This window comes from Schistocerca americana, chromosome 2, assembly GCF_021461395.2.
Source record: "Schistocerca americana isolate TAMUIC-IGC-003095 chromosome 2, iqSchAmer2.1, whole genome shotgun sequence".
In the NCBI taxonomy this organism is placed as follows: Eukaryota; Metazoa; Arthropoda; class Insecta; order Orthoptera; family Acrididae; genus Schistocerca; species Schistocerca americana.
The window spans coordinates 871192277-871215384 of NC_060120.1; the positions used below are offsets into that span (position 1 = coordinate 871192277).

The following is a 23108-nucleotide window of genomic DNA, read 5'->3' on the forward strand; positions in this document are numbered from 1 at the left end:
ACTGTGATGCTTACAGTGATGCCTGGTACAGTTTCATCTTATCAGAATACTTCAATTTAGAATACACAGAAAAAGAACCGCTGCGAAAGCTGTCATTATGATGGGCAACTTTCAAGAGAGAAAGTAGTAGGGAGAGACTAAGAACAGAGTACGCAAAACGGATAATATAAGATGTTGGGTTATGTAGAGATGAAAAGATCAGCACAACGCAGGAAAAATGAGGAAGGCAGCATGAAACCATTCGAAAGACTGATGAATTAAAAGAAAGCAAACACATGAGTGGAGAGCATACAATTTTTAAGCAAAACAAAGCTCTTTTTCTCCACTGATACTGATGACCTGACATCCAATTAATTAATATGTATCTTACATCGCCAGTTAGTGTCTGATGAAGTTACAATATTCGTTGCTTTTAGATTATCAATTCCACCACTGACGACGAACGACACGTGGACATTGTGCTGAGGCCGACGCACGGCGGCGTCAGGCGACGGTGCGGGCTTTGGGACTTGGAGAGGAACGTTTGGGACTTCAGCCTGTGCAGTCTGGAGTTCCGAGGCGAGGTAAGCGTCGCCCAGTCAGGGTTTTCCACCTGATATGCTCAATCCAGGCAGCTCCTGAAACTTTTTTGAAAATAAAATGCATTGATTCCGAAGTCTCATTGAACACAACAATGTCTTAGTAGACATCAAGCTATTTGTTTTCTTATTTTATTATTGGTCTCTCTAAATACAGAATCAAATTATAAGATTACCTTTGTTTTGGAGGCACCAGTCTTTCTCACTCATTCACTAACTGTGTAATTCAAAAAAATATAAATTCAGTAGTATGATAATATCTTAATGACCAAATTACATCTAACTACCTCATCCTCCCTCACACAAAGACACACAGACGTACATACATACATACACACACACACACACATTCACACACACACACACACACACACACACACACACACACACACACACGCGCGCGCGCGCGCGCGCGCACGCACAGAGAGAGAAACTAACATTGGCTCTGAAACTTCCTGGCAGATTTAAACTGTGTGCCGGACCGAGAATCGAACTCGGGACCTTTGCCTTCGCGAGCAAGTGCTCTACTAACTGAGCTACTCAAGCACGACTCAAGTACCGTCCTCACAGCTTTACTTCTGCCAGTACCTCGTCTCCTACCTTCCAAACTTTACAGAAGATTTCCTGCGAACCTTGCAGAACTAGCACTCCTGAAAGGAAGGATATTGTGGAGACATGGCTTTGCCACAGACTGGGGATGTTTCCAGAACGAGATTTTCACTCTGCAGCGGAGTGTGCGCTGATATGAAACTTCCTGGCAGATTAAAACTGTGTGCCGGACCGAGACTCGAACTCGGGACCTTTGCCTTTCGCGGGCAAGTGCTCTACCAACTGAGCTACCCAAGCACGACTCACGCCCCGTCCCCACAGCTTTACTTCTGCCAGTACCTCGTCTCCTACCTTCCAAACTTCTGCGAACCTAGCAGAGCACTTGCCCGCGAAAGGCAAAGCTCCCGAGTTCGAGTCTCGGTCCGGCACACAGTTTTAATCTGCCAGGAAGTTTCATATCAGCGCACACTCCGCTGCAGAGTGAAAATCTCATTCTGTTAACATTGGCTCTAATTTATTGGCAACCTTTCGCAAAACCTCAAACAGCAAATTCACTATCAACAAGTTTACCTTCACTAGTGGGCAGTTCTTGTAACATTTATGCATCTTAAGCAGCCATTCGCATCCAAGTCTAGGACAAGCAAAGTACACATGATTCATTTCATGACTCCTTAGATATAGACGGTATGGCATGAATTTTGGGAAAATATTTTCGGTAGCGAGCACGAGTAGAATTCTGTCTGGTCGTCACAAACCGTCTTGTGGTGTTTATCATTTACGCCTTACTCTTCGTGTATCAATGTGCATTCGACACCTGAAGATATCTTTTTAGCTATAACTCTAGTGTAACGCGTCTATAATCCAGTCCTTATTCCATTCACTCTTTGGATAGTCCAACAACATCGATGTCTAGGATGTATTCTTTGTTCCGTGTTTTCTAAATGGTCGGTCTTCTCATTCCCGTCATCCCAGTATGCCCCTTGGCCTACACAAGTGCCATACCATCTAAATGTATACGATGAGTCATGAGAGGAACCATGTGGGCTTTGCTTGCCCTAGAATTGGGCTGCTTAAGATGCACAGATGTAATAAGAACTTCTCACTAGTGAAGGTAAACTTGCTGATAGTGAATTTTCTGTTTCAGAAAAGTTGCCAATAAATTAGAACCAATGTTAGTCTCGCTCTCTCTCCCTCTCTCTCTCTCTCTCTCTCTCTCTCTCTCTCTTTCTCTCTTTCTCTTGTGTGCACTTCATTTGTATACCTATTACAGTAGCTACCATATGATATAGCATACTCTGTTGTTATCTACCAATTTTTGAAGAGAAGAAGTGATTCAACTACTATTACGATATGTACCGCTGAAAATGATTCGTTTCGGAACAGCTATCTATGTCACAAAAATCATCCAAGAAACCAAGAATCAGTTTCTTTCAAAGCCTGTATTCATTCTAAATAGATTACAATATAATAACCCAGTTGCGTAATCGGGATGGAAATCATTGTAGTTTTCAATATTTACAATTTTTATTATTTCCCTCGTGGTAGTGTTTGCATATCTAGTACAATATTTCGTCCCGATTTGCCAAACTTTGGAGAGTTTGTCACTTGATCCTGCATCTTCAGATCACTTTCTGTTTACAAAAGTCTGTAATGATAATTACAAATTTAGCCGTTCTACCCATGTCTTGTTCACGCTTCCATGAATGTATACAAATAGGAATGTACAAATTTAACTCTTTCTCACAGTGTCAAATTGTTGAAAGTAATACAGTTGCAACTAACATTCGTAATGCTAATACAGATATTATCATTTTAAGTAATCATTATAACTGACATAGCATCCGTTATGAAATACACATTTTGAACAAAAAATCACAAATTTCTTGTTATATTAATTTTTCTGTTTGCGGCCGAGACCAGAAATCTCTTAACAAGAATCCAGTAGGAAATTACTGTATTTTTAACCGAGAAACGATTTTTACATTTTTGTATTGTGCATTCTATGGCTTCGAAAAGTAAAGATACACTTCTTTCGAAGCACTCACCTTGCTAATATTAAGCACTAGTCTACTAGTACCAAAGAATCTGTATACTGAATTAACCACATACTGAATTAACTATATAGCAGAACAAGAAGACTTAATAATGCTGGTTTGAGAGCCCATTTGCCAAAATCCTTCTATTTTTTGTCCCAAGGTATGAAAACATTAGCAAAAAAGTAATTCTTATAATTAACTGTGGTAACAGTCAGGCAAAATTTAGAATAAAAGGAAATTAATACTTGACGTTCTGCTACTTAGGAAATACTCGTATTACCAAGAAAATAACAGCAACACGGAAAGCTATTTTATTAGGAACAAGCAGTCTTCACCAATAAACACCCACACTTTTTGGGCAAGTCTATTAAACTGTATTAGAAATGACATACGGATGTTTTGGTGTGCTTTCTGGCTTTGAAAATCATTTGTTCTCTCTACAAAAACTTATTTGTTCCTGTAAACTTTTCAATAAGTTCTGTTTATAGTCCAGTGATGTTACGTTTTCATTTTTTCTCTTTCAAACAAACTCTCCAGGCCATTGAGTCGACGCTGTCCATCTGCGCATCTCTCATGAATGTAGACTTGCTACACTCATCGTCTTCAGTAACTTGCTCTATCCATTTCTGTCTTTTTATGTTTCATGCTCTTTTCCCTTTAATGTTACATTGACTACTTCTGCCTACCTTAGCACATATCAGTACGAAATCCATCTTCTGGTGGGAGGTACCACAGACATTTTCCTTATATGTTTTATTTTGTGCAGGTAACAGCTGCACTAACTTTGCACATCACATGTAAGTACTTCTACCTCCTTCTTCTCTGGGTTACCCACGACTCAGATTTTATGTCAGTTTAGAATTCTTTCTGAGGCGTACCACTTCAGAAACGTATTCTGCACTTTTGGAACAACTTTCCCCCTTCTGCACGTTTTATATAATTTGTATTCATCAGGATCTGAAATATCGTTCCTGATACGCGTCTAACATCTTCTAGATCCACACGTGCCATAAAAGTTACATCATTTTCATTCATTCTTCCTACTACAACGTCAGAGTTGATTTGTAGTTACCTTTAGCCCTCCTTTGATAATCACGCGGTTATGTCCTCCAATTCGAATTTATATTCTCTGTTTATTGCAGCTGATATCTTAGAAGTATAGATATAAAATCGTTTGCGCTATAAATCATATCAATGTACTGAAATATTCCTCAGTACTTTTTATGAAAAAAACGGTGTACGTCTTCTCTTACACTGATTTTAGTGAAAATGCTGTATATACTTGAAGATCCTAGACGCTCCAAGGAATTTTATTGTCTTCGAAAACATCGCGTCATTGACAGTTGATGAATCTAAAACGTTTAAATCTTTGTTAAGTTTATGGCATTCCAAATGACACCTTATTTCTTCTAAAATATTTTCTTTTCTTCCATTACAGTAAAGGTTATTTTCCATCTGTAACGGGCTTTCACTTTATTCTCTGCATTTGCTTACACTTTTTTCTAGTGAAACGGTGATTTCATTTGCATTTGCTAGAACCATTCAGTTTCTGTTGTCCGAAATTATGTCCAAGCTTTCAGCAAGATATACCATTTTCTCCATTACTTATGACTTTTCTGGTTTCTTTACATTTCTCTTTCAAAACAGACGTTTTGAATGTCCTGTTAGCCGGCCGGGTGACCGAGCGGTTCTAGGCGCTACAGTCTGGATCTCCGCGACCGCTACGGTCGCAGGTTCGAATCCTGCCTAGGGCATGGTTGTGTGTTATGCCCTTAGGTTAGTTAGGTTTAAGTAGTTCTAAGTTCTAGGGGACTGATGATCTCAGAAGTTAAGTCCCATAGTGCTCAGAGTCATTTTGGATTTCCTGTTCAGCGTATTTCATAAATAAGTTTGTAAGTTTTTCTTGAACTATCCTGTGATATTAGATTGACCGTTCTTGTCATTAAATCTATTTCTTCCAAACTAGTTTTTTTCTTCATGACATGAAGAACTAAAGCTCATTTCGCCAAATACATCTCACACAATTATCAGCAATTTAATGTCATCGTTTCTCGTCCGCCTCCGTTTTATAATATGGTGTTTCATTCTATCTGATTACTTTGTATTTCAGCTTAGTTGAGAATCTAACTTTTTCCAACCAAAACAATCTATTTGACACATATAGCTACCAATATAGATGACACAAGCGTCTAAACTTATAAGAAATATATATCTACGACACATTTCTTCTTCCCATGATACCCAAGTGAGTGTAGTTTTTGTCCAATGGACCTGCAATGTATTCCTCCGCTCGTAGACATCAATGCTTCAAATAATTTATGGTTAATACTGCTGTAAATATTTCACCATGTTCATTGTAACTTCCTGTAGTGACTAAATAAGGACTCAAGTATATTTCGCACTATGACAAAAAATTGAACACTATGTACAGCATATAAGCATAAGCTCGATTATAATTTGTTTTAGTTTAGTTAAAAAGAAAAAAATGAATTCCCACAGTAAATTTGGCCTACCCTCAACCTCAAAGTAGACGATTTCACTAATGAATCGGCGAGGAATTTGGACACGTGTGAAAAGGGGTTTTCCGACGATTTGCTGACAACTACTGCCTCCGAATTTTTTATGTGAAAACTCTTAAACCTTTATAAATAAAACAAACGCTGTTAACATTCTTCATCTTTATTCTTCATGTATACGTGTATGCATCACTCTGCCGCTAAAGGGCTCCGAATTGTAGTTTGTATCATGGCGGTGTGTGATGTTGCCGTGTCGGTGCGTGAAAAAAAGCGTGCTGTAATTGAGTCTCGAATTCGAACAGTTCGTCCACACAAGGAGCATCCTCTCCTTCAGCATGAAAATGCCAGATCAAGCGTGAGTGCTGCGACATCTGTAACAATCCGACGCCTTTGGTTCACTATCATCGATCATTATCTGTACAGTACCATTTAGCCCCATCCGATTTTTATCTGTTTTCAAAACTTAAGGAACACCTTAGAGGGGTTCATTTTGATAATGATGAAGGGGTGCAAGCAGAGAAGAGGTTGTGGTATCGTGAACAAAGTCAAACATTCTATAGTGACGGTATCAACAAACCGGTGTTTCGTTGGGAGAAATGTGTTCGTCGCGAGGGTGATTATGTTGAGAAATAAGTAAGTAATCATAACGAATAAAGATGTAGAATGTTATAAAGTTAGTTTTATTTGAAAACCATTAAGAGCTTTCAGATAAGAAATTCGTAGGCAATACTTTTCAGCACACCCTGAAAAATATTAATTTTTTGTTTTCTGAAAGTGGACAATAAATTGGCAATTTGATTGAAATGGTATTTTTAAACTTTAATATATTTCTTTTATACTTATTACTCCTCGAAATACTAGCGCCAACATTCTTTGTATTTTAAAAATGTGTTTTACTATGTCTTACACTTTCTTTTGGATCTTACATCCAAAGGCAGTTGTTACAGGAATAGTATATGTGGTGCTAGCAGAGCAACGGTTTATATTTGTTTATAAATTTTACATTAAAAAATTACTTTTAAGTAGATTCATATAAACGCGAAAGAAGATATAGTGAGAAAAAAATAACATGGAAAAGAGGTAGAACATAATTAATGGGGAGACTATAAAAATTACGTGCATGGCTGAGAAACGAAAAGAAAAAGAAGCGTAACTGGGAAAATAAGTAAGATGTGGTTCAGTTTTTGACAGAGATAAATGGAGATGTATATATTAATGACTGTGAAAAAAATTATAAGTATGATAGAATGTACTGTTCCAGTAGTTGCCTGCTTGCGAGCAGGAATGTGGCCAACCGCTTCACGAAAGCAACACTTCGATTTACGTTTAACAATGAATATATACGACCAAAAGCACTCATTTCCATTGTTAATGGTGTCATATATGTCAAGGTCGTTGACAATTCGACGTGTGGCAGGATCTCGAAATCTACCCAACATGGCTTCCGGTTCTGTTACGGTCACGGAAACGTCAGGGTTGGTTCACGACCAGACAGCAGAACACTGGGTTCAGTTCAATATGTTATCCGTTTTAAAAGTGGTGCACCAGATCACGATTGACCTTCGCTGCCACGTGTAATCGTATTTAAACATCAGTGGATGTCACGCAGTCGTTATATACGACGCCCAACCCAGGACCTGGTCTGGGTATGGCAAGGAGAGTCATCTCCGTTTGGAAAGCCTGATACGGCGCATCACTCGGTTGCTGCGTGCTGAGGTGCTGAGAGAGAGCCCACCAACGGTATTGCCTGTCACCTACATGGTGGCCCTCACTTCGCCGCCCACTGGTCGGCGATCAACAAAACCACTGTCACAAGTGACTCGCCTATCTGCGGAGTCCGACGGAATGGAGGCGACATCAACGTCGCGCCGGCCGCTTCGATGGAACTTTCAACACTTATTGTTTCTAAGAAGCGTTTGTGCTGTAACGTCGGGAATTCCCTCCGTCTTCCAACATTGAAGGTCGGGCGCGCAAGCAGTTGTCACCAAAGAAGTGCAAGCGGTTGCGCCGTATGGCCTCCGACCAGGATGCCTCGCCCTCTATCCGCAATTCAGTGACCGAATTCCCTCGTGACGTCTCGGTGATTTCTCAAGGTGAAGACGACCACAATGTACCAGTACTGATAATCGCGATGCCTGCGCTGACAAATCATCTGGAAAAACTCCACCCCATTGACGGTCGCCATCGGTGGGGTATGTGTATGTACACATCCAAGGCGCCGACGACATCGGCATGGGGCGACAACGTCGAGGACTTCTAAGCTGTTGCACATAGCACAGGTCCATCCAAAGTCGCTGACAACTGATCGTAGCCTACAGGTTGCGTTGGACTACTTCCTTATGGCAACATTTTTAAAGTCCAGTACGATACAATCACCCTCCCTGGAACGCAAGGGAACCTGGACTGACCAATATCTGGTGGTGTGCGGCAGCCTTATATCTGAACACTATGAACAAACAGCAGTTAGGCACAGGGAACTCATGTGACAACCGTTGGACATATAAACGCCAGCCTTCACCTTCCCTCCAGTGTCAGTAGGAACTTTGAGCATCTGTTTGTCTTTTTTGTGGACCTTAGCTATGTATGCAGTGACTTCCAATGTACACACCCGCACATCCAAAGGATTTCTACATCCAATTACTACGTGGCATACCTTGCAACAACGTTGGGATCGAATATCCATTAACGAGGTGGACAGCGGTGTGACATCTCCATCAATTGTACCTCCCGATGTTAGGCTGAGTGACATGGTATCACCTTGCGTGTGGGAAATTCGACATTAACAAGGATTTACATTCGATTTGTTTGATGGACACTCCTTTATACTCCACATGTCACTCGGTGGACAACGAAGCCCATCGCCTTCCCTGCGCCGGTGTTCGTGAAATCTGGACGCTGCGGCCTCAAATTGTCGCCCATTTCCTCCGTGCCTATGCATCTGTGGTCGAACCACACGCTTTCATTTGCCCAATGGACGTGAGTTTCCTGCAGCCCTAACTCATGCGATAGTCTGGGTCAAAGGATGGCCACTGGCCTAACTTCATGGAGAAAGAGACAAATCGCGACTTGGTCTTTGAACCCTGCTACAGAATGAGGATGCAGCGATTCAGCGACACTCACGTTACCACCTCTACTGTGCCAATTACCTCCGTGGGATTTTGCGCGGTACCCTGCTCAGTGCGATACGCCTGGCGTGGTTGATAAGACTGCTCTTGAGTTACACTACTAACACTGCCTCAACTTATTTCAAACCTGTGGTGGGCATAGCGCCTGATACCACCCTGTCCTTGTTTCCCATTCCCCCATTCCCCTCTCTCCTTCCTATCACTGCAGAGTCACACTACAAAATTTCATGGGTACAATTATCTCCTTCTTTGACGGTCCCTTCTTGTCGACTTTTAGTTGGATGATGGTATCGGGCACGCAGTGGCCAGGCCTCGTGTGGTCAACCCCTGCCCACTCCACCCCCTGCCCCGCCATCGACCTAGAGTCGACCTACACGTACTCATCTCCCATCAGCCCTGCCTTCCATCTGCCTACAAGGAAAGGTCAATTTTCCGAATTTGTATTTTCTGACGTTATCTGCTGATTTTCTACATTGTTGGTTTCGATTAAACTTAATATCCCTCTCTTGCTAAAAGAAAATAAGTAAACAAACAAATTGGTAAGCCGTTGCGCAATGTGGATGTAAAGTCTCGAGACAGGTTCACCCCATTCCATATATTTTTAAAAAGATACTAAAAAATAAAATTAAAAAAATGGTCTGAAGTTAGTTTCTTTGCTGAATAGCCAAAAAGTCCTCATTCCTGGGTCTAAACCCTACCTCCACTTAAATTTTGATCAAGAAACAGCACAATATGGTGGCCAAAGACTTCGACGTTCACCTTCATTCGCCAGTAGCGATGTCAAAGAGGTTGGAGGAGGGGACAAAGATTCAGGACACTTCTTGCCCTTCGGATGGGAAACTGCCCCTAAAGGCGGAATAATCAGCAATGAGGATGTAGACGGCAATGGAAACCACTGCGTTAAAGACACATAACGTGTATTCATTGGACAGGTGGCCTGTAATTGAAAAAGTTTCATGATGTTGTGAGGTAACGGGCGAGTTGTGGCGCCCTGAAAATATTCTAAGTTCGGAGTTGGCATGGCCGCACAGACCGCTCGGCAAGCCGGGGCTCCTCAGCAACGGTGTGGTGCCAAACATTAGCCATAGCAAGAGGGATAGCCCCAGCGCGTGATCCAGTCTGACCGTGTGGCTGGGAATTCCATGTTGACACTGTGTCGGGGACTGTGCTTTGTGTCGATGAAGGAGATTTGTATGCCGGGAGTGCCACAGATGGCAGACTCTGTGTAAAACCATAATGGCAGACGTTTCACAGTTCATGTAGAAATTAATAATAGCCAGATAAGTCATACCTTAAAAAGAAACACGTACATTGCCATTATTTGCACGACGATTCTGATGGTGTAATCAGATTTTTAATATTTTTATTAGTTCATCCGATTTTGTTGGTCGATGTGTCTTTAGAAAGCTATTAGTGTAAACCTAAATTGGTATGAATTACAGGCATGTAACTCGAATGGTACATGAGTTATTAGATGTCAAAGTGGCCGTTTACTATTGATCGCGTCAAGCCATAAGTACTCCACATTTACACGAAAAAACGGTATCAGCATGCTTATAAATATATTTATTCGTATATGTCTTGGTTTATATCAGGTATATACTATTCATAAAGGAATTGGTCAAATATTTACTGTGCTTTAGGAAGCACAGAGACATTAGGCTACTGGCTTCCTTTTGTTTCTATTCCTTTGATATATGTTTATTTAATTTGTTTATGTATTTAATAATGTGTGCTAGAGCGTGTTAATGATCCAGCCGTAGGAATAGTTATTTAATTTCAAGTTATTTAAATGTAAATCCAGTATTTCGTATGTGCTTCAATAGGTTTGTTAGTGTGCGTTGGCTTGGAAACATGGCGGGAGCACTTTAGCCAATCACAACGCTCGTTACTGCGGTAGGCGACTACTGAAGTAAATGGAGAGACTGTATGAAAGTGGGGGAGGAGCATCGGGCGGCACAGGACACGGTGGGTGATGGACGGGAAGTCGCGACGGAGGTTGCAGGAAGTACTTGGAGAGTGGTGAGCAGTTTGTGCATGGTCGTGGGAGATAGAAATATTTCGTTGTGCCGACTTGTGCACTTGTGAGATTTCCGTGGCTTCTGCAGTGAAGACGTAGAATGCATTTAGAAGTGAATATCTCGCGAGCTATGTTGTTGTTCATAACTAATTATGTGAAGCAGGAATCTATTGTTTCCCTGTTGTGAAACTTATATTTTATTTAATTGCTGGACCATCGACACCAATAAACGTTTTGCAGAAATAATCAGCATTCTTAAATGTACTTTTGTTATCGTACTCATCATTTAAAGTCGTCGAAATAGGACCTGCTGATTTTATTTAATTGCAATCTTTCATTTATAAATTTGTATGTTACATTCAAACTTCGCAAGTGCCGACTGGCAGGAACTTCCGACCATTCGATTCATGTATGTATTCATATTGTATACTGTAGACTCAGCAGTATTTGGCATGTAATGCGGCAGCTATGTATCCCACCTTTTGGACAGCGAAACCAGCCAAAACTTTTAATATTTCAGCTCTGAGTCTGAGGGTACGTAGTGGAGGGCCACATTTTTCTTTTTTTGAAAGCCCACAATGATCTCTCCATTGGAAAAAAATTGCAGAATAGCCCCCCCCCCCCCCCCCATTGGGATCTCCGGGAGGGGACTATGGAGGGGGAGAGGAAGATGTCCATGTGAAAAAGATTGACTAACCAACAAAATGACAACATTCCACGCGTCGGTCCGTGGAATGTCAGAAATGTGAACGTTGTAGGGAAGCTAGAAAATCTGAAAGTGGAAATGCTAACACCCAGTCTAGGTATAGTCGGGATCAGTGAAGTAAACTGGAAAGAAGACAGGGATTTCTAGTCAGGTGAATGTAGGGTAATATCTACAGCTGCAGAAAATGACATAACTGGAATAGTATTCCTTATGAATTGGAAGGTAGAGCAGAAAGTAGTTACTGTGAATAGTTCACTGATACGGTTGTTTTCATCAGAATCGACAGCACACTAACACTGAAAACAACAGTTCAGGTATACATGCCGACGTCGCATGCTGAAGATGTTGAGAATTTATTTGAGGATACTGAACGGGTAATTCAGTACGCAGAAGGGAATGAAAATCTGTGGTCGTGGGGGACTGCATTCCAGTTATGGGGGAAGGAGCAGAAGAAAATTTTACTGGAGAATATGGGCTTGGATCAAGGAATGAGAGAGGAGAAAGTCTAATTGGTTTCTCCAGTAATTTTCAACCAGAGGTAGCGAATACTCTGTTCAAGGTTCACAAGAGTGGGAGATATACTTGGAAAAGGCCGTGAGGCACGGGAATATTTTAGTTAGATTACATCATGGTCAGGCAGAGATTCTGAAATCATATACTGGATTGTAAGGGGTACCCAGGAGCGGATAAGGACTCAAATCACAATATAGTAGTGAAGAAGAGCAGACTGAAGTCCAAGAGACTAGTCAGGAAGAATCGGTGGAGAAAGAAGAGGAGTAAGGAAATTCTGAGGAACGAAGAGATACGCTTGAAGATCTCTAAGGCGATTATTACTGCGATCAGGGATGGCTGAGTAGGAAGTTCAGTTGAAGAGAAATGGACATGAGTAAAAAGGGCAATCACGGAAGATGGAAAGGTAGACGTAGGTACAACTGCTTAGGAACCATGGGTAACGAAAGAAATACTAAAGATAATCGATGAAAGAAAGAAGTACAAGAATGTTCAACGAAATTCAGGAATGCAGAAATGCAAGTCATTTAGGAACGATATAAATAGGAAGTGCACGGAAGCTAAGGCGAAAATGCTGTATGAAAACATCGAAATAGAAATTATTGTCGAAAGGACTGACTCAGCATATAGAGAAGTCAAAATAAGCTTCTGTGAAATTAAAAGCAAGGGTGGTAACATTAAGAGTGCAATGGGAATTGCACTGTTAAATGCAGAGGAGAGAGCAGTTAGATGAGAAACGCACACTGAGGGCCTCTGTGAGGGGAAGACTTGTCTGATGAAGTGATAGATGAGGAAACACGAGTCAGTTTAGAAGAGATAGCGTATTCAGTAATAGAATCAGAATTTGAAAGAGTTTTGGAAGTTCAAATGATGCAGAACGGACAGATACTATTCCACTAGAATTTCTAATAGCATTGGGGGAAGTGGCAATGAAAAGACTGTTCACGCCGATGTGTGGAGTGCATGAGTCTGGTGATATATCATCAGACTTTCGGAAACATATCATCCACACAATTCAGAAGATTGCACGTGCTGACAAGTGCGAGAAATATCGCACAATCAGCTTAACTGCTTATGTGCGAAAGTTGTTGATAAGACTAACACACAGAAGAACGGAGAGGAACCTGAGGATGTGTTAGGTGACTATCAGTGTGGCTTTAGCAAAGATAAAGATATCAAGAAATGTCGTAGCTAACTGTAAAAATCCAGCTAGTTTTTGTGCTTGCTTCTTTCGTTGACATTGACCAAATAATTTTATTACGCAGGTTCAGTTACTGTGTCAGAATTCATGCTGTTCCCAACCCATCACTCAGCTTAGATCTAGTGTGACATTTCACAGCATGGTTAATTAACACAGCCACAAACTGTAAAAGAAACACGTTAACGTTTGCGTAAATAATGACACTTTAGTTCCAGTTATTTCGATCGACTAATTCCCGAGAAAATAAATATTCCGTTTAACGAACTGTAGAACGTACTTCCTGCGACTAATGCCTTGCGTGAACTTGGCTTGTTGTCTCTGATGCATCGTGACACCTGACTAATGCGATCTCTGAAATGATAAAGGTTTTCACTTATGGAAACTTAAGTAAGTAATCCCCTTACAAAAGGTAATGAATGTAATTACGGTTCAGAAGTAATATCCTGCGCGGGGGCTAGCCGTGCGGTCTAGGGCGCCTTGCCACGGTTCGCGTGGCTGCCTCCGTCGGTGGTTCGAGGCCTCCCTTGGGAATGGGTGTTTGTGCTGTCCTTAGCGTAAGCTAGTTTAAGTTAGATTAAGTAGTGTGTAAGCCTAGGGACCGATGACCTCAGCAGTTTGGTCCCATAGAACTTACCACAAATTTCCAATTTCTAGTAATATCCTGCGGTGCAGATGTTTTTCTTTTTATCTGGATTTTGCAATTTTGGGGGCTAGGAGCACTCTTTTCTTATCCGACATTGCCCAGGTTTTACACATCTCATTTTCTCGTGAAATGGATCCAAACTGGATGGTGACTCAAGTTGTAATATACGAATTTGTAAAAAGTGACATAAAACAGCCACTACATTGCAGTAACGGTAACGGTGTTATCACTCTTGTATCGTGCTCACCAATGTAAAAAATCTTTTTCTTCTTCATTGGCCATTTCACTGACCTACTCGTACAGCGTAACACGCAACGCGCTGGCTTCTGAAACAGTAAAGTTAGCCAGACCCGGATTGAAGCCGCGAGACGGATCAACGTCCGTAGGTGGTACACCAACCAACATGCGTGTGGTTTTTAGGCGCTTTCCCATGCTCGTTTTGGCAAATGGTGGGCGGCTCCAGTTTTCGTCTCGGAATATACGATACGTAAACATTGAAAATACGATCGCAGATACCAAAAAGTTCGCATATTTCAGACATGTAGCACACGTGGCTTCCCTCCCTTGGGTAACTGAAGGCTGCAGTAACAGAAAGAGCATTCGGCCGTCAACTTTTAAAAAAAAAGCCAGCTTCAGTGTAGCGGATCCCATTCTAGACGGAATTAACGCTACCCCATCTTATTTCATTCTGCCCCGATGTTAAAAAATATGCAGAATTTTCTTTATTTGCATCAAAACGAGGAAAATACAAATGGTAAGGTTGATGGTGACGGTGTTACATGCAGCAATATATTCTTTCTGGCCGGGAAGAAAGGGATTATGAAGACAGAGGCAATAGGAGACCGCGTGTAAACGGATTGCTATTTGGAAGGATGATTCTGAGCTGAGAAGTGGGACCTAGTGAAAAAGAGCGTAACCAGAGTGGTTCAGGAGACTGGCAGGTATATTGGCGCCTTGATCTAGGACCAGGGTAGTTGAATTAGGGCTATAGCTAATGGGATGAATAGGTGTCAAGGTGGATACTTGCTTCAGGAAGAGGGAGCCTATTACTATTACCTGTTCCGAGTGGCTGGGACGTCTTACTATATGCGGGGTAGCAGCCCTGAATTGTAGAATATTGTGTAGGTAACTGGGTAGCGATTGTTGAGTACGTGCAATGTATATGATTTACGAGGATGTTTGAGGAATTTCAGAAGACGGGGAGGGGGGATGGAGAGGGGGGAGGGGAATTTTACGAGGATACGTGTGGGAGAGGGGAAGCATATACAGAGACAAGACAGACTACTTGGCGTTACGGGACTTGTACGAAGTGGTATCATTTAGGGGGTGCTAACATTATTATTATTATTATTATTATTGTTGTTCTTTCGAGTCATCAGTCTTCTAACTGATTTGATGCGACCCGCCACGAATTCCTCTTCTTTGCCAACCTCTTCATCACAGAGTAGCACTTTCAGGCTACGTCCTCATTTATTTCCTACATTCCTCTACAGTTTTTACACTTTACAGCTCCCGCTTTTATCATGGAAGCTATTCCCTGATGTCTTAATAGATTTCCTATCATCCTGTAGCTTCTTCTGGTCAGTGTTTTCCACATATTCCTTTCCTCTCTGATTCTGAGCAGTACCTCCTCACTCCTTATATTATCAGTCCACCTAATTTTCAACATTCGTCTGTAACAGCACATCTCAAATGCTTAGATTCTCTTCTGTTCCGGTTTTCCCATAGTAAATGTTTCACGAATATACAATGCTGTGCTCCAAATGTACATTCCCAGAAAATTCTTCCTCATATTAAGGCCTATGTTTGATACAAGTATACTTTTCTTGCCCAGAAATGCCTTTCTGCCAGCGCTACTCTGCTTTTGATGTCCTCCTTGCTACGTTCGTCAAGGGTTATTTTGCTGCCTAGGTAGTACTTCGTGACCATCAATTCTGATTTTAAGTTCATCGCTGTTCTCATTCTGATAATTCACATAACTTTAATCTTTCTTCGATTTACTCTCAATCCATGTTCAGCAATTATTAGACTGTTCATTCCACTCAACAGATCCTGCAATTCTTCTTCAACTTCTGTGAGGGTAACACTGTCATCAGCGAATCTTGTCGTTGATATCCTTTCACTTTGAATTTTAGTTCCATTCTTGAACCTTTCAGTTATTTCCATCATTGATTTTTCGAGGTAGAAATTGAACAGTAGGGACGAAAGACTACATCCCTGTCTTACACCCTTTTTAATCCGAACACTTCATACATTGTCCTCCACTCTGATATTTCCTCTTCGTTCTGTTATTGGTATATTACCAGTCTTTCCTTCTTGTAGCTTACGCATATTTCTCTTACAATTTCGAACATCTTACACCATGTTATACTGTCAAACGCTTTTTCCAGGTATACAGATACTACGAACGTATCTTGATTATTCTTTGGTCTTCCTTCCATCATCAACCGCAACGTCAGAATTACCTCTCTGGTGCCTTTACCTTTTCTGAATCGTCATCTAATACATCCTCAATTTTCTTTTACAATCTTCGGTATTTTTTTCCTGTCAGCAGCTGGGATGCATGTGCTGTTAAACTGATTGTGCGATAATTCTCAAACTTCTCTTCCCTTCCAGTCTTCGGAATTGGGTGGATGATATATTTTTCCGAATATCTGTTGATATGTGTCATCAGACTCAATTATCCTACACACCAGTGTGAGCAGTCGTTTTGTTCCCGCTCTTCCCCCCCCCCCCCCCCTTTTATTCTTATAGAAATTGTGATGGAATGTTATCTCTCCCCTCTGCCTTAAGTCTTCCAAACCTCTTTTAAATTCTGATTCTAATCCTGGATACCTTTACTTTTCTAAATCGACTCCTGTTTCTTCTTCTGTCACGTCATCAGACAAGTTTTCCCCCTAATAGGGACCTTCAATGTACTCTTTCTACCTAACCGCTTTCTCCTCTACATTTAACATTGGAATTCCCACTGCGCTCTTAACGTTACCAACTTTGTTTTTAATTTTAGATAAAGTTGTCTTGACTTTGCCATATGCTAAGTCAGCCGTTCTGACGGTAATACCTTCACATTTTTAAACAGCCATTTCGTCTTAGCTTCGCTGCTCTTACTATTTCTTTCAGTCCCAAGCGAAATGTTTTTCTGTAATTCTGAATTTCTCTGAACATTGTTGTGCTTCTGTCTTTCTTTGATTAATTGAAGTATTGCAGTATGTTACCCACGGTTTCTCCGCATTTATCTTCTTTGTACCTATGTATTTCTTTCCAACTTCTGCGAGTGCCCTCTTCAACTGAACTGCCTACTGAGCCATCCCTGATCGCAGTAGCTATCACCTCATTAGTATTTCCATACATCACTTCTTTGCGCACGGATTCTTCATGACTATTCTCTTAAACTCCAGTCACCTGTTCTGTGATCTGAGTCCTTATCTGCTCCTGGGTACGCCTTACAATCCAGTGTATGATTTCAGAATCTCTGTCTGACGATGATGTAATCTAATTGAAATCTTTCCGTATCTCGGGGCCTTTTTCAAGTATATCTCCTCCTCTTGTGATCCTTGAACAGAGTATACGCTATAACTAGCTGAAATTTATTATAGAGTACAATTAGTCTTTCTCCTCTCTCATTCCTACTAGCAGGCGCATATTCTGTTGTAACCTTTTGTTCTACTCCTTCCCCTATAACCGCATTCGAGTCTCACATGACTATCAGATTTTCATGAATTTTTACGTATTGAATGACCCGTTCAGTAAATTCATATAGCGCCCGCCCGGTTAGCCTTGCATGAAGGCGTGCCGGTCCCCGGCGTGAATCTGTCTGGAGGATTAGTGTCGCGGTCCGGTGTGCCTGCCGGTCTGTGGATAGTTTTTAAGGCGGTTTTCCATCTGCCTCGGCGAATGCGGGCTGGTTCCTCTTATTCCACTTCAGTTACACAATGTCGGCGATTGCTGCGCAAACACTTTCTCCTCGTACGCGTACACCGTAATTACTCTACCACCCAAACATTCGGGTTACACTCGTCTGGTGTGAGACGTTCCTGGGAGGGAGTTGGGGGGGGGGGGGGGGGGGTCCACTGGGGGCCGAACCGCACAATAACCCTGGGTTCGGTGTGGGGGCGGTGGTGGGGTGAGTGGACCGCTATAGCCTGCTGTGGGGTTGTGTAACACTGCGGGCTGCTACAGGGACGAAGCCTCTCCGTCGTTTCTAGGTCTCCAGTTCGATACAATACAATACAATCTTCATATACCTTCTCTATCTCTTCTTCTTCAGCTTGCGACGTCGGCGTGCATACGCGACTATCGGTCTCGGTGTTGGTTTGTTGCCGATTCCGATGAGAACAACCCTGTCACTGAATTGTTTACAGTTAAACACTCTTTGCCTTCCTTTCCTGTTGATAACATTTTCTGCTGCTGTTGTTCATCAGACCAGAAATCCTTGTCTTCTTTCCATTTCACTTCACTGACTCCACAATATGTAAATGTAGCATTTTCATTTCCTTTTTAAGTTTTTCTAGCTTCCCCGCCACGTTCAAACCTCTGACACTCCACGTTCCGACTTTTAGAACGTGATCCTTTAGTTAGTTTTTCAATCTTTTTCTAATGGGCCTCTTGGCAGTCTGCCCCTGGAGACCCGAATGGGGGACTACTCCGAAATCTTTTGCCAATGGAGAATTATCGTTAAACTTTTTCAATTGCAGACCACATGTCTTCTCGATACAAATTGTGTGTTTTTTAATGGAGTCGTTTCCATTGCCTTCTGTATTCTCATGCCGTTATCATTGCTGATTCTTCCACTTTTAGGGGCAGTTTCCCACCTCAAGGGCAAGAGAGTGCCCTGAACCTCTGTCCGCTGAGTATAGTACAAATAAAACTTACGTATGTGTAGTGGATTGTGGAACGCAGTAAACTCCCATGTATTACCTGTAAATAATTTCAGTAACATTTATTATGGGCTTTTGTGTGTTGATAAGTTGATGGAGGCACAAGGTTAGTGAGCGGAAGGACGTAAGTTAAAAAATGGCTCAAATGGCTCTGAGCACTATGGAACTTAACATCTGAGACTTAGAATTACATAAACCTAACTAACCTAAGGACATCACACACATCCATGCCCAAGGCATGATTCGAACCTGCGACCGTAGCGCCTAGAACCGCTCGACCACACCGGTCGGCAAGGACGTAAGTGCAAGATTTTTCAGTGAGTTAGTCGGATGGTCATGGATGGTGAGATGGAAGTCAGGGAGAGTGAAGTGACGAGAAGTACAAGGTGGCAATAATTCAACTTTCGCTATTTGAGACAATTATTTATCGTATGTGTACCCAACTTCACACGAATGATGATCAGACCGTGCACTGCAGGATTTGGGTTGTTGGTGGTGTCAGTGTCATGACTTGTGTTAGGCAACCGCAGTGGTACGGCGGCGCATTTAGCAAAAGCTGCCCTCTCATGTGGAAATTAAACTCTGTTCCTTTCAATAGTTTTTTCGTTGTTTCTCTTCCGCATTTGCTTAAAAATATTTCCACAAAATGTCATTGTGCTACTACCACTCTTTTGTCATGCGGCCCCTCTCAAGTAACAACAGTTTAATTATAAAGTTTAACTGTAATCACTCCATACATCCTATGATTAGTAACGGAAAAGTTCTTTTCTCTTTGTTGTTATTTCTCCCACGTCACCCCATATGGGCGGGGAGATGGGCTAGTGGCGGTGCAACATTCCGGTGTTAACCTAAGATCTTTGAAAATACAAACAAAGACGAAATAAATATTATAAAAGGTGGAAAGTTTACAGATGATTTAAAAAAATTAAAAACGATGATTTTTGTTGTGTTAACATAAAGTGTCAGGAGTGTTTATTTTTTATTATTTAAATTAAAATCGAAGGATTAAAAGATAAAAACACAAAAATATATACTTTTAAAATACATTGCAGAAATGGTGATGGTATCCTAAAAAAAAAAAAACAGCACAGTACTTCCATTTAAAAGCTGCAGGACCTGTACTGGGGAAAAAGATGTGGGGAAATGTGTGCTACAGGTTTGAAGGATGTGAGTAGAGGTACCTCGGGGTACATTTGTTAGGGACTATGGAGATGAATGAAGGTGGACAGTGGGGTGAGAGAATGCGATGCGGACTCTGGTGGGTGGACATATCTGTGATACCAAGGATGGGATGGGGAGATATGGAAAGAGAAGATGGGGAGTCTTCATGTGACGTGGGATAGATGAGGAAAGAGATATATGATGGGTAAATATTGGGGAACATTCGTTGTTTGGGTGGTTTGGGAGGTTTTTGGGTGAGAGTTTGATGTTAGTTGCCAGTCGAGAGTTAGTCCAAGGTATTTTAGTATATTAGTTAGCTGGATAGATTGGTTGTAAATGGTGAGTTAGGAAACATGGAGGCAGAAGGTGAGGGAGGTTCATCGTATAATTGTTTCTTGGGTTTTTGGAAGGGATGTTCTCGAGGAGCCATCATCTTGAACCAGTAGATAAACTGAATAAGTTAGACATGGAGGGCTCATTGGGTTTTCAGTAGTACAGAACAGAGAACGAGGAAAGCGGTGTCATCAGCATACTGATGGAAGTGGACTGGTAGATGTGGTTTGGGCACACTGTCAACGTAGAGGTGATCAAAGAGATCATGGCAGATGGAACCTTGGGACACGCCTGCAAAGCGCTGCAAGGCATGGGATTTGGTTGGGGTTGGGTTGTTTGGAAGAGGAGGTCGAACAACGAGGTCATCGGTCTCATCGGATTTTGGGAAGGATGTGAAAGGGGATAGGCCATGCCCTTTCAAAGGAACCATCGTGGCATTTGCCTGGAGCGATTTAGGGAACTCACGAAAAGCCTAAATCATGATGGCCGGACGCGGGATTGAACTGTCGTTCTCCCAAATGCGAGTCCAGTGTGCTAAGCACTGAGCCATCTCGCTCGATAGGGAAATGGTATTGTTAATAGTGACAAAAAATGGGCGAAGGCAATAAGGCGCTGTGTTAGGTATATTTAATTCTTTTTGTGTTATGTTGTCCAAGACGCGTAAGCTAAAAGCCAGGGCGGGACAACGATATTTGTGCATTCACGGACTGTGAGGATTTGGAGTAATTAAAAGGTTGGTCATTAGGAATGAAGAAGATGTCGGAGAGACAGGATGCAAAGTAGTCAGCTTTGCTGAGGTTGTGAGGTAGGAGATGTTGGTTGTGGAGGAGCAGGCAGTGAGGGACGGGATTACTGCCACTGAGTCGATGGAATGGTTTCCCTTAATTGGAAGCGTAAATTAGCGTGTAGCATGATTCTGCTGTCTTTTTTACCATTTAATAAGTTCTTTGTGTGTCTCTGTGTATGGCCATGGTGTGTAATTGTACCCTGATCATGAGTCCGTAGGAAGGACCGGTAAAAGTGATGGAATCAAGGTTTGTGGTAGGAGGGTGGGCCAATGAGGATATATGGTCTTGCTATGAACGTGAGAGGATATAGCATCTGACAAGGTTTGCTGCAGGAAGGATGTGGCTTGAGGGATGCCATTAGGTTGCTGGAAGGTTAGTGGGTGATTTCCGGTCTGGGTGTCTATGGATTCCCGACAGGTATTCCTGTTGTTGCAGGAGAAATATTGTATGACCTTTGGATGGAGACTGGGATAGAGTACATGGGGATGAGGTGCAAGGGATTGGTGAGGATAACACGTAGGTAGTCACTTCCAGTTCGACAGAGTAAAACCATTCTGAAACAAAATTAATGACGCATCTGAATGTGATGGAAACCGATACATACTGAGTACATGTACAGATGAACACATGATTAAAGTTTCAGAAAACTTGGGTGATATTTTCAAGAGAAAGAGCTCCAAAAATTAAGCAAGTCAGTAGTGCATTGGTGAATCTCATTGACTGGAGTCGAATTGTTTTTAGCGATGATACCGCTTCAAACTGAGATCCGATGGCCAGTGAAGACGTATCTGTAGACGCCCTAAGCAGGGGTGAGATACCACCCTGATGACCCTGACTCTCGCCTGCCATAGTGATCTCCTTTGATCCATTCTGGACGCGGGACAGCAGCTAGTCAAATATTTAATAAGGAAACTCACCAAACAGCCACCCACTTTGAGAAGATATTTGATTTCACTTTCGCTATCAGTTTCAGCAATTCATTATGCCATCTTCAAACCACTGCATATTAAAAGAAGTGTATAGAGAGGTGTACCACAGATGCCTTTACAGAAAGTGAAACGTAGTAATAACCTACAAAATTCAAGTAGCAGCGTTAAGAGAAGTACGTTCTGTTGTGATTCATGGCATCCTATCCTGGGCTTACAGTTCAGCAATACAGTGTGATCAAAAAGTCAGTATAAATTTGAAAACTTAATAAACCATGGAATAAAGTAGATAGAGAGGTACAAATTGAGACACATGCTTGGAATGACATGAGGTTTTATTAGAACCGAAAAAAACAAAGTTCACAAAATGTCCGACAGATGCAGGTCGTTTGGTGATGATCGTGTGCTCAGCCGCCACTTTCGTCATGCTTCGCCCCCCAGGTCCCCAGACCTCAGTCCATGCGATTATTGGCTTCGGGGTTACCTGAAGTTGCAAGTGTATCGAGATCGACCGACATCTCTATGGATGCTGAAACACAACATCCGACGCCAATGCCACACCATACCTCCGGACATGCTTTATAGTGCTGTTGACAACATTATTCCTCGACTACAGCTATTGTTGAGGAATGATGGTGGACATATTGAGCATTTCCTGTAAAGAACATCATCTTTGCTTTGTCTTACTTTGTTATGCTAATTAGTGCTATTCTGATCAGATGAAGCGCCATCTGCTGGACATTTTTTGAACTTTTGTATTTTATTGGTTCTAATAAAATCCCATGTCATTCCAAGCATGTGTGTCAATTTGTACCTCACTATCTACATAATTCCGTGATTTATTCAGTTTTCCAATTTGTACTGATTTTTTGATCACCGGGTATAATGGCGACCCGCACACTGCGAGAGTTTCTACTACGTGTTTACGTGATTGACAGACCCTACTTTGGCCGGCAAAGTCGCCGGATGTTTCGACGATTGACAATGTTTGGAGTATTATGGCCGCGCGGGATTAGCCGAGCGGTCCAGGGCGCTGCAGTCACGGACTGTGCGACTGGTCCCGGTGGAGGTTAGAGTCCTCCCTCGGGTATAGGTGTCTGTGTTTGTCCTTAGGATAATTCAGGTTAAGCAGTGTGTAA

The 23108-nt window shown here is 41.9% G+C and overlaps 1 protein-coding gene across 1 annotated transcript in view; it reads left to right on the top strand.

Annotated features, from left to right (window-relative positions):
- The window catches only part of LOC124594500, a 167396-nt gene that overhangs the window by 143747 nt on the left and 541 nt on the right, over positions 1–23108 (top strand). Inside the window, exon 9 of the mRNA XM_047132874.1 lies at positions 417–563. Within this exon, the coding sequence (XP_046988830.1) occupies positions 417–563 (147 nt within the window). The remainder of the gene's footprint in view (positions 1–416; positions 564–23108) is intronic.